Source organism: Silurus meridionalis, chromosome 13, assembly GCF_014805685.1.
Source record: "Silurus meridionalis isolate SWU-2019-XX chromosome 13, ASM1480568v1, whole genome shotgun sequence".
NCBI lineage: Eukaryota > Metazoa > Chordata > Actinopteri > Siluriformes > Siluridae > Silurus > Silurus meridionalis.
This window is the reverse complement of record NC_060896.1, coordinates 2,684,187-2,697,497: the sequence shown is the minus strand read 5'-3', so window position 1 is coordinate 2,697,497 and position 13,311 is coordinate 2,684,187. Positions and strand designations below refer to the sequence as shown.

The following is a 13,311-nucleotide window of genomic DNA, read 5'->3' as shown; positions in this document are numbered from 1 at the left end:
GTCTAATGTTCAAAACGTTCGACAAATAAAAATGGAATCATCCACAACATGGTATAAATATAAAGGTAGTTATGTTGTATGTATAGAAATTCAGGTGAATAACCTTTAGATAGACACAACCCCAAATCTGAAAAAGTTGTGACACTGTTTAAAATAAAAATATCATAAATGTTATTCCAGATAAAACGGAAAACATATCAAATGTTTAAACTGTTGAAATGTACCATTTTAAAGGGGAAAAAAAGGTCATTTGGAATTCAAATTTTCTTTCATCATCCGTATTCATGGTCCGCATGTTTGATTTGGCACGTTTTACGCTGGATGCCCTTCCTAACGCAACCCTCCCCATTTATCCGGGCTTGGGACCGGCACTAAGAGTGCACTGGCTTGTGCAACCCTAATGGCTGGGGTAATTTTGAATTTAAATACGTCTCAAAAAAGTTGAGATGGAGCAAAAAATGCAGGGAAAAAGTAAGTGCCATTTAAATTAAACAGGTGGAGAAACATTTTGAAACTTATTAGGCTAAATGACAACAGGTCAGTAAGATGATTGGGTTTAAATAAGGTAACTTTACTGTAGTCAGGCAAATCAGATTTTTTATTTCCTTTTGGAAACCATGGACACCACATCCTCCAGACTAAAGAGGAGAGGGACCATCTTGCTTGCTATCAATGATCATTTGAAACAGCTGCATCTCTGATGGTATGGGGAGTGCATTAGTGCCTGTGGAATGGGCAGCCTGCACATATGAAAAGGCTCCATCAATGCTGAATGGTATATGCAGGTTTAAGCAACAAATGCTTCCATCCAGAAAAAAATGCTTGCATAGTTGAGCAAGACAATACTAACTGCATACTGCATCTGTTACAACAGCATGACTGTGTAGTATAAGAGTCCATAGTCTGTAGTATAACTGGTCGGCCTGCAGTCTGGATCTTTCACCATTTGAAAACAGTAAAAGCATAATGAAACAAAAATTACAACAAAGGACACCCAGAAGTGTTAAGCAGCTAGAATTCAGTTTTAAGCACATATTGAACATCAGTTCTCTCCCAAAACTTCAATCAACTTCCCAGATGTATATGGACAAAAGAAGTGATAACAGTATAAGATGTTTAAGCAGGAATTGAGTTGAATTTTTAACTACAATAAACCCAAATAGCTTCATCTATTTCGTCACTGCTACACTGTAATAAACTTCTTCTTCATTATGACCATTGTTGTCTTCATCATTGTTTTTAAATGCCCCATAACAGCATGACACATGGTGTTTTATTCCTCTGTCAGGCAACCTAACCCCTGACAGTGCAGAGATTATATTAAGCATTTCATAGCATTAACCAGTCAACGCGGTTAGCAGGAACGACAAACCCACAAGGCCATGAGGGAGTGATTTCTGCAGCCACAATGATGGATCACGCCATAAAAACGACTCCCATCTTTCCTTCGTAGTTTTTTTTTTCACACTCCCTTTTTCATTCTGTCCATCAGCATCTACAAACATGACTACATTTCTCCATCACTTTTTCTGAAACACACATTTACTCCGTGAAGTTCTCTGCCTGGTGTATTTAGAGAATTTGATTCCAGAGCTCAAATTTGAGGGAATCTATTGTTTTTTGTGCCAATAATATTGTGAGAGTCGGGAGCCGAAGTGCTTTTACTGCTTTTACTTTTTTAGACTTAAACGAACAAGAAGGAAGTTTGGACACAGCAGCTAGAAAACTGTAACATAACCAGAAATGTGGTTATGAAACTAACAGCTCTTTTCTACAGTTGTGCATTTATTTCCTTTCGATTCTGAGAATCGAGTGAAAGCAAACAGGGTTTATTCGAAAAAAAATCAAGAGAAAGAGAGAAAGTCTGGAGAACAGATGAGCTTGTGTGTGTGTGTGTGTGTGTGTGTGTGTGTGTGTGTGTGTGTGTGTGTGTGTGTGTGTGTGTGTGTAAAAAAAGCTCTTAGTCACAAGTATAAACAAAATAAGTCATGCTCTTACAAACAAACAAATACATACATATTTTTATGTCTATTTGTCCTCACAAATCATAGATTTGTGTTAAATGTCCACACAAATAAACAACTGAATGACAATTATTGCTATGTTTAATAATGATGCTAATCAACATAAGTTACATTTTTTTTTAAAACAAGAATACCAAACATTTCTTCTTTTAGTTAGTGAGCTGAAGACTGTGATTTGTAAGGACAGGAGTAACTGACAGTTTGGACTTTATGGGGACATTTAAACATTTGGTCCTCATAAACAAAAGTGCTTTTTAAAAAAATGACAGCTTTTATACAATTTTATTTTTTTTATTCAGTGTAGTAAATGTACATTTGGCTGTAACTAAGTGGGTGAGGGTTAAGGTCCTGATATATACACTGCAGTAGTGCTGTAAAGTGTAGTGTAGTGAAGTTTGTGTGTGTTGTGTTCACAATGTACCTGCATGATGGTAGAGTATCCGCCTGTAGCCTGAGTCCCAGCAGCCGTGCGATGGCACTGAAGCTGTTGCTCGAGCGATAGATGTCTTTAGCACCTCCCCTAATGATCGAGGTGTAGCGCTCGGTCAGGCTGTGAATCTCCAGCAGTACTGTGTGATGGACGCTGTGCTCCGTACACGCCAACACACACACCAGGTACTGTAGAGCCTCCCGTGCCTGGTCCTACAAATGCAGAAATCACACACTCATTACAAGGTGGGCTTTTTTTGTCTGTAGTGACAATAAAGGCAGATTACATCACAGCCACCATCACGTTAGCAGTTTTATGACCTGGTCATAGAGATGTGTATTTTGGATGCTAATCATGAACAAATAAAAAAACGGTTGTGATCGTGAATATTTCAGTAGGAAAAGGTTTTGTGGAAGACGTCTCCATTGTCGGGACAGAGGTGTTTACGTGTCACACGGGTTTTATTTTTACTTAGATAAGAAAGTATGATAAAAAAGGATCAATTAAATCCAACATAAAGAACACTAAATGCAAAAGTATTGGGACACCATATTTCCAGCCATATGTGGTTCAAACTGTTACCATAAAGTTTCCAGGCACACAATTGTATGTAATGCTTTTGGATCCTGCAGCAGAAAATCTTCCTTCATTTGAACAAGGAGACTCAAACCTGTTTCAATATGACAAAGCCCTTGTGCACTAAGAAAACTTAATGAAGATGTTCTTTACTTGGGCTTGGAAGAGGTGGAAGATCTCCTGCTATTGAACCAATTTAACAGCTTTGGGATGAATGTGAACAGCACCCCAGACCTCCTCACCTACATCCGTACATGACTTTCCCAACGCCCTTGTTGCTGCATGAGCACACATTTCCACCAAATCTAGTGGAACATCTTCCCATAGGAGTGGAGCTTATTATAAGAGCAAATGGGGACTGAATGTAGAATGGGATGTTTTCAAAAAGAAGCACATACCAATCTTATAGTCAGGTGTCCACAAACATTTGCGCGTATACCGTGTTATGCATCTTCTATTATTATATATTATTGTAACACTTTTTTTTGTGAGCTGCTGTTGTGTAAGAGGAGTCAAAAAACCACGAACTGAACAGATGTTTCTGTTCTTAATGCATCATAAACAGTTATGTGTGGTGGAGAGATTTTTCTTTTAATCAACACAAGCTGCTTTGGATTGTTTCGCCGCTTCAGATTTCGCAAGTTAAGCAGTATGGTCACGAGTCTTGACGTGTCCAGCAAAAATACGCCCGTGACTCAGTCGTGGCAACTCTGACTCAGTCCTTCTGCTTTTTGACATCTAGCCAAAGCAAAGTGAAAATCCAATCCGATCTTTTTCCTTTTTCCACAACCTGGACATGGCCTTGGCAGCTGGATCGCCATATCATTAATAACAGATACGGAACAAAAGGAAAATAAGAATTAAAAGGAATAAGTCTGATACTATAATAAGCAGAGGTCAGCGTGTAATCACGTTTTTTTATGCGACTCCCTAAAAATGTCGGCGCTTTTTAGGAATTTGGGAAATCGACTGCACGTGTAAACATCTGGGAGAGTTTAAATCGGACACTGGCTCCGGGGGCCTGCTGATTCAATAGAGCCGCATTCTAATCTACACTTACCTTCTCACTGTGGCTGAAAGGAGAATCGTTATCTTGCCAGATCTTTTCAGAAATATTATTAGAGTTGCAGTTTGACTCTTTAGGAGTCATACTATGCTTTGGTTTTTCCCTCATAACCAACCAATACACTGCAAAAATGCCTCTAAATATATAAGAAATAAATGCAAGATTTAAGCAGATACAGACTAGAAACAAGTCAAATGGTCTGCCAGTGCAGGACGATATTTACACTTGGTAAGATTTCTTGAACTAAAAAAATTGTTGTTAGAGTAGAAAAAATGTCTTAAATTAAGCATTAAAACCAAGTGATTTAGTCTAATGAACTTAAAACTAGCTCATAATTTGTTTGAAAAGATCTTAAAACTCGAGCCGAGAAAATTCCTTTTAATTAACCAATGCATTTACATTTACATTTGCTGCATTTAGCAGACGCCCTTGTCCAGAGCGATGTACAAAAGTGCTTTGAGTCTCTAGCAATAGAATAAATCTACACTGGAATTCTACAGAGCAAACTTGGAAAGTGGTAATTTAAATGTTTAAGGGAGAGGTAGGTCGCTTGAAGATAGCTGAGGACTCTGCTGTACAGACATCTAGGGGAAGTTCATTCCACTACCTCACTTCAAAATAAAAATGTTTACAGGTAGTCGTCGACTTACAACCACGATTGGGACCGACAGACCGGTCGTAACACGATTTGGTCGTAAGTAGAGTAGGCTAAATGTACAGTACTGTGAAATTATGCCGGAAGCTTGTACGCACTGTGGTTACGCACTGTGGTTACGATGCAAAATCGTTACTTGCTGCGTCTCAAAATACCAACATTTCTCGCAACAGAACACATTATTGAATGTATTTTGTCCCTACTGAACATTGACACAAAAATATTCAACATGAGAAACTGAAATCAAACTACAGAACAATTTTGTAAAAAGCCAGAGGAACTTTATAGAATCAAGTTCCAAAAAAGAATAACCTACTGGATAAAGGTTGGAACGAGTGCAGGGACTTAATACTGCCGAATTGTATATTTGTTTAAACTTTAAGCTTTACTAAATAAGTATAAAAAAAGTTCCAAAAAAAAAAGAATAATATTAATACAATCATAATAATAATCGCAATCTGCTCTTGCATGGTATTTTGTTCTTAAAATAAAATGCATTTTGATGGCTAGAAATAAGATTGTAAGTCTTGACTAGATGAGGAGTTCTTCAGTGTAACATATCCAGGAGTAACATTTCATCTAGTGGGAAAGTTAATTCACCGACTCTAAATCAGAGCTGAATGTCCACATGCTGAGTTGATGAACTAAATGATTCGTAGCACTTTAGCTCTATCATTTTTTTCTATCATTCAGCTACCCAAAAATAATTTATCACAGCAACCCAAAATTGTATCAAATGATCCGTTGACTTCCTGCAGACCAGTTGATTGAAAGTCAAATCAATTTCTCATTGCGTTTGAGTCAACAGCAATGCAGATCCAAACCATCTCGCTCTAATGCTCTTGGACCAAACTATTTCTCACCTGCCTGAAGAACGTGGAAAATACCAGGAGACCACTCTGTGCAGCTGGGGATGGTTCCACATGAACAGAAAGATCCATGAAGTTTCTGAGCAACTCAAGACTTTAAGACTGAAGAAGCTGCTCTGATAAGTAGTGAAATGTTTCGAAACAAGCAGATACAAGTTGATATGAATCAACTTTCAGATAAGCCCACCTGGATGACTGAGAATCTTCACAGACAAAACTTAACAACTATGAGCATTGATTTGAACTGGAATTAATATTATTTTAACAGTCTGCTACAATGGCTCTCAAACAGTTCTACAAGCAAGTGCCTATCACTTAACATTACACCATAACAATGATGAAACTGTAATTAATGGACTTTCGGTGCCACCCAGATGAAGATGAGTTCACTTTGGAGTCTGGTTCCTCTCAAGGTTTCTTCCCTGTGAAGTCTCAGGGCATTTTCTCTTGCCACTGTCACCAATAGAAGTGGTAGCTCAGTGGTTAAGTGCTGGGTTACTAATCCGAAGGTTGGAGGTTCAAGCCCTGGTATTGCCAAGCTAACACTTCTGGGCCCTTGAGCAAGGCCCTTAACCTTTAGTGCCCCAGGGGTGCTGTATGATTGCTGAACCCAGCTTCCTAACATTAAATATGCAAAGAAACAATTTCACTGTGCTGTAAAGTACATGTGACAAGTATAACACATTTAAGATTACTTAAAACTAGAACTGATCCCTCTGGGGACTCACCTTTTTCGGTCGTGGAGATGATAGGCTCTTCCAAAGATAAGACTGTTGCTTCGTCTCAGGGTCGTACCCGTACTTATGAAGGTCAGTGCTCCCTGTGACTGTGTAATCTGTTGCCATGTTACAAAACTAGTCTAGAAACTTTTCGATACCACCTTGTATACATTCCAGCTTCATAACCTCTTCGTCTCCGTAAAGCTGCTTAGGTACAAGTGTTTTAAAAACACAACAATTGACTAAATGTTTATGTCAAAGGAGTAAATATTGCAGCATTCTCTCTGCAAACTGCAATGCAAATTAGTAGCTCTACTGACCACCCGAGATACAAGTCCCGGAGTCTGTTGTTACTCTAGAAACCCTCATTTGCAGCTGGAAAAACCATCCGATGCATGAAGTTCTAGTACATTAGCTTGAATTGAGCATTAAGTAGTTTTGAAATAAATAATTACCTCTGCAATCCGACTGTAACGAGAAAGTGTTCACTGCCTTTTAGGACCTCGCAGTAAATAATCAGGCCTCATGTTTGGCAGGAAATCTTCATAAAGGCTGCACCTGCTTCCCAGTGTGGTGGTTTTAATGGCAGGATGGAGAATGCGTGTCATAATGTTTGGGCAGCTTGTCAGGGTAGTTACGGCTCAGACGAGAAAGCTACAGCTCAGAGCCATTAGAGTGGCTAACAGCGCGCAAACGTGAGTCATTCGCACTATTGATACTCCACGTGGGAGCCACGGGCACTGTCGAGAACGAGACTGAGGAGGGGGATTGCAACATCTAGCGAAGGAACATACGATGGAATTTACTATGCGTGTAAGCATTTAAAGGTATCTCATGCTGAGCGAGGAAAATGTTGCACCAAGGAACGTTTCACATTTGTGGGTAAGGATGAAATCTCTAAAATGTCATCTTACATTTGATTTGAGCAGTGGATTGGGTGTTTTCCACAAGGCTAACAAGTGTCCAATTTCACACTTTCGCCACTGGAGAGATGGCTCAAGGATTTGGCTCAAGGACATTATTATACAAGGGAAGACTGTAGCGCTCTGGAGCGATAGATCGTAAACGTACTGTGTATTAAAAAATATATGAGGTGCTACATCCTGGGCATTGCTAATGAAAGCTTAAAAGTTTAGACTTTTAGAGGATCAAAAAAAATTGAACAATGAAGTCTAAGGACAAAGAGCCAATGATCAACTAATGGTCAAGACTTCGAAATGGCTATCAATTGAGTTACAGGATTTTGGGTATAAAAAAAAGAACTTGAAAATGTAATCTTCAATGGGAAGGTTTCAGATCATTCACTCATTCATTTGTAGTAGGCACTTACTCCTGATGAATCTGGCTCCTGTCTTCAAACAAAAAAAAATACAGATTTGGACTGTAATTAATATCAGGCTCAGGACACAGTTTGCATGAAAAGTTCTCCATTTAGGACCAATTACTGAACACCACACCTTGGAATGATGAAACTGTAATGAATGGACATTCAGTGCCACCCAGATGAGGTTGGGTTTTCCTCTGGAGTCTGGTTTATTGCTCATGAAGTCTTAGGGAGTTTTTCCCTGATACTGTTGCCATTGGGGATAAACGTATAAGAAACAAACTTATAGGCACTAAACTGAAAGCGGAAGAACATTTAGGGTCACTGATATACAAGATGGTATCAAAAAGTTTCAAGACTAGTTTTGTAACACACCAGCAGATAGCAGTACAAGGCTGCAAACTCAGTCACAGGGAGCACCGACCTTCATAAGTCAGTGTGCCAAAAGACATCGTCCTGTGTCACCAAGCTTCTCACAACTGATCTCACTTCCGCACCCACCCTATTTCGCCGTCTTTTCAAAAATCAATATACATATACATACACAGCCTGAAAGGAAAGGCCACTCTATTACAGGGTATCATTTAGACATTAAAAACAACTCATAACTCAGTCCACATCCTGGAAACCAGACAACCTTTCAGTTCAGAACTCTATACAATAGTTCACTACTGCAGGAACCCCATACAGACAGTATCCTGAACTCGGAATCATGCAGCAAGAACCCTGGAGCTTATTTCCGTTTCAAGACATAGGCAAACAAGGCAGTCGCCTAGGGGGCAGCCAGCTGTGGGGTGCCATTGCACACCCCCTGCCCCGCCACCGCCCTTGCGCTTGCCTAATTAACTTATTTACATGTTTTTCTGCTGAAGTTTGGTAGACAGTATTGGTTTACCTATTTGAATTCAGGCAATTGTGCAATGATTATTAAAACCCTGTTGCGAAAGGTTGCGAATACTTTAAACGGTGTAGGGGTGGAGCTTTGTGGTGGGAGAGCGGAGCCATCCGTTTAGCCACCAGGCTGAACTTGACCCACCATGTAGCCTAAAAGCATGGCAATAGATTGTTGTCTTATAACTTCAATATTATCAAAATTGTCCATAAAGAACACATTGACGATGCACACAGTAGTTTCCAGGATGTGTGTATGTGTAAGTATGTGCGTATGTGTGTGCTTGTGCTTGGCCCCCTAGGTCGCTTAATTGCCTCTTCAGAAACCAAAACAATGTCTGTGCCAAACACTCCAACACTAATCTCTGCTCGGGCCTCAATGTTTTAAATGCTGTTTAGTGGTCAAGTAGGACAATGGCTTGCTGTTGTAGTTACTACTAATAAAAAACTGGTTACTGCATAAACACAAACAAAGCACTGAGCAAATAAAGATTTGTGGGGATGCGCGGTTTCTGCAGCATGCTGACAATACATAGTTTCAAGCCGCATAGGACTCTAAATAGGGACCTTTTGAGTCATAAACAGAAGTCTTTTCTCTTCCCCCCAAAAATTTCTCATAACATTATCGTTTAGTGACATTCACTTATAAACACATTCAAGCCAAACCAAGATTACGAAACAGAACAATGGGGAGCATTTACTGGTGGCAGATGGACACACAGCTCCTGGAAAACGGGTACCATTCCTCCCAGAGGTCCACTTCATGCTCCCCATTGACACATCCTGGACACCTTTATGTGATTGTTTGGAGAACCCGTCTTCAGAGCACATGATGAATGTTCCCTCAGAGTGCACTTCACTGCTGTGCATGTGGTGTCCAAATGCTTTTTGTCTCCGACACGCAGCAGCGTCACACACGTCTGTTTTACTGTTTCTGTGTCGAATCCTGCAGGATTCCTGATACTGCAGAAATGTTCAGGAGTTCATCGCTTGCACTGTACACTGGGACTGTCGAGATGTGATTTTTCCCTTCTGCTTCTATCCTGCTTCTAAGAATCGAACACTGGAGACGCTTATCATGTTCCAACTTCTAAATGACATAAAATCACAAACCACAATTTAATAACGATAACTTCATTAGGTCTTGGCGTTGGACTGAGTCCCAGTTCTCTCTCTCGCATTGCATGCTGAGACATTATAAAATTGCTGTAAGTACCTTCATCCATCCATCTGTCCGTCTGTCCATCCATCCATCCATCCATCCATCCATCCATCCATCCATTTATCCATACATCCATACATCTATCTATCTGTCTGTCTGTCTGTCTGTCCGTCTATCCGTCTGTCCGTTCATACATCCGTCCATCCGTCCATCCGTCCGTCTGTCTATCTATCTATCTATCTATCTATCTATCTGTCTGTCTGTCTGTCTGTCTGTCTGTCTGTCTGTCTGTCTGTCTGTCTGTCTGTCTTTCATTCTGTGCTTTTTACTTGTCCCATGTTCATTACAGCACAGTAAATTCTTTCTATATTCCAGTGATGTTAGGAAGCTGGGGTCAGTTATGAAACAGCACACTTGGAGAAGGGAGGGTTAAGGGCCTTGATCAAGGGCCCAAGAGTGGCAGCTTGGCGTTACCTTGGCTTGAACAATCAGTAACCCGGAGCCTTCACTCTAAAGAAGACCCAGTTCCTCCATATTGCTGGTTATTTCTACCTCTCCCACAGTCTCTGTTTGAATTTGACGTCCAATCCATTGGTCTGCACGAAGAAGCCGCGTTGCAGCTGAACCACATTTGGCCGAACCTGTCTCACCTATGCAGAGCTGTAACGTAAAGTGATGGATTCTTCTTGGTACATCACACTCGCTCCACACAGTCATAATCAAATCATTAATCAGACTCAACCATCTGCAGATTGGAACGACTGTGAAATGTTGCTGAATGTCGTTACGCTAGCCACTCGAGGCCAGGGATAATAGAAAATAGATGCATTCTTTCTTGCTCGTAGCTTATAAAAATAAAATGAGAAATGACAGGAAATGGGAAATATCCCAATGATCTGGATGAAACGAATGCTTAGTGTCATCCACGCTCTATCCGGCCATCATTACCAGCCTTGATAAGTTGTTATTGCTCATTATATGTGCTTTGAGCTAATCTTGAAAAAATTATTTGGATTTTAATGAATTACATCCTCAGGGAGGACAAATCAGAAACCTGGGCACCAGGTTCATGCAGATTTCATGGTCAGATTTTCATGCCTGGAAAATGTAAGCTCAGGAGAATAGTGTTAATGAGCATTTTTTTGTCTTCTTTGCTCACTCTTGGACTTGTTTCTGACAGCTCCATTTTATCAAACAGTCTAGTTTTGGGGCTCACTGGCACCTCAGAAATCTGTTCTTGGCCGGTAAGAGTGGGGCGCAATGCGGTCTGTTACCATCCACCCACCCAGCACTATGTTCAGCTTAGAGAGCATTCTCAAATGCTTTTCAGATCATCACAGTTGTAAAGAGTGATTATTCGATTTTCTGTCAGTTAAAGGCAGTCTGGCCATTGTTCTCTGATCTCTCTCTCTCTCTCTCTCTCTCTCTCTCTCTATATATATATATATATATATATATATATATATATATATATATATATATATATATATATACACACAGTGATACTTTGACCTACGAGTGAATTAATGTACAAGTTTTCCGAGGTACGAGCGGTCATGTGGTCGATTTTTTTGCTTTGTTATGTGAGCAAAAAATTGAGGTACGAGCTCGAGACGCCGCTGCTAGATGGCGAAGCGAAGACAGAAAGCGAAGACTGTGACGAAAATTAAGATTAAGAAAAAAAAGTAAAAAATTAAAAGTTTAGGGATACGTAGTGTACAGGAGTGATAGTAAAAAAAAAAAAAAGTTTTTCCTCCTCCTCTACCCTCCACTTCCTCCGGCATCTTCGTTAGCTCAAGTCGTCTCATCTCCAAGGTAAATACACTGAATAAAACCTTATTATATCTTTAGATATTTCTATTATGTTTTTACACAAGATTTGTTATTTAGAAATGTATTTTTCTATTTAATAACATGAAACATTGAACATGAAACAGATTAAGGGCATTTTAAGTGTTTTCAATGGGGAAAATTGATTTGTTGTGCGAGCAAATTGAGATATGAGCTCGTCCACTAAACGAATTAAACTCGTAGGTCAAGGTACCACTGTATGTATATTGAATATATATATATATATATATATATATATATATATATATATATATATATTAGGGATATGCATCCCGATAACTATGGTCGATGCGATTCTCCTCTTGATGCATAGCCAACGATACAATACATTAAAGATACATATAAGGCAGATACTGGTGCGATGTGATACGATTTCCCCCGTATAAAGCAGATATGTTGTAAAAAATACGATGCTCTGAAAAATCAATACGTCACAAATAGTAATATCTATGGTCTAGATACCTTCAATCACATGGTTGTGGTCAGTCACTATTGCTATAAAATGCTGTTGCAACGTCTCGCTCTTATTCTTTTTATAACTCTGGATAGCAGCACATCTAAAAAGAAACATCTGGAAATCAGATTTTCTCCACTCGCATTTGTAAGGAGTATGTATTGTGCAACATTTTGCAATTCTTCGTCAATATCTCCAGCTTCTGAAGCTAAACAACAGACCCGTTTCAGAGCAGAACGCAGTGTGGTGACTCACAGTTGTGTAAGTGACGTGAGAATTACCCATCAGAGAAGATACAGGAATGCTGCTCGCTGGTCAAGAAACCGAAACCGAAGATTCACAAGATGGAGATTCGCTGCTCACTGGGAATCAGCGCTCAGTGAGGGAACAGAGTTTACATGTGAGGAATAAAACACTTGGGGGCATCTTGTAATGGGAAATTTATCATTCACTGAGTGGTATGTTGGAGTGATACCATTTTGATCATATTTTGTGTAGAGCAGCACATCCCTGTTTCGTTCCTCTCACACAAGAGCAATTTGCCAATATTTACAAATAGCTATTTAAAAAAAAATATTATCCACTTTTATGAAATTTCATCCATTTATTGCCACACTGTCTGTCAAGTATTGGTACACCAGCCTTTTTTCTGCCATATTTTCTGCCATTCTTCAAAAAAAAAAAAGAGGCACACACTTGTATAGGACGTCTCTGGATGTGATAGCATGAGATCCAAACCTATTCCAGAAAAAAACAACATCACAATGCCAGCTCCATGAAGATTTAAAAGGTCTGGAAGATGTGGACGCTATAGAGCTTCGACCACACTAACACGTATTCATGAAGCAGATGTTACTTTCCAAACTTCAAATCAGTGTTATCCTACAGATGATGGTTTTCTCCTGCTTTACTGGGACTATTCTGTGGACTGGTTTATTGTGCCAGTACTGATCATGTTAGTGTGGTACTTCACCCATGAGGACAATGGAGCAGTGCGTTGGAGCCCAGGCCACTGTAACCACTCACGGTGGGTAGATTTGATGAGCAAGGTATAAATAATCATGTAAAAACAGGGGTTATTATTGCGCCTTTGCATGTTCCATGAGAAGAAGAATTCAGCACTATTCAATGGTGTTTGTAATGTATTTTAAATAGTGCACTTTTAATTTATTTTCTTTCTCATAGAGCAAGTTACATTAACCTAAAGTGTTTATCAATACATTAATTAAAAAACATGTACTAATGTAATTAAGGTAGCCATTATTCACACATCAATCACCTCAACTCAGC

General features: G+C 39.5%; 1 protein-coding gene across 5 annotated transcripts in view; it reads right to left on the bottom strand.

The window, feature by feature from the left end:
• Positions 1 to 13,311, bottom strand: part of veph1 (ventricular zone expressed PH domain-containing 1) — a 123,059-nt gene that overhangs the window by 50,832 nt on the left and 58,916 nt on the right. For all 5 annotated transcript variants that reach the window (XM_046864286.1, XM_046864282.1, XM_046864283.1 and 2 more), the window contains exon 7: positions 2,446 to 2,666. In XM_046864286.1, the coding sequence (XP_046720242.1) occupies positions 2,446 to 2,666 (221 nt within the window). The remainder of the gene's footprint in view (positions 1 to 2,445; positions 2,667 to 13,311) is intronic.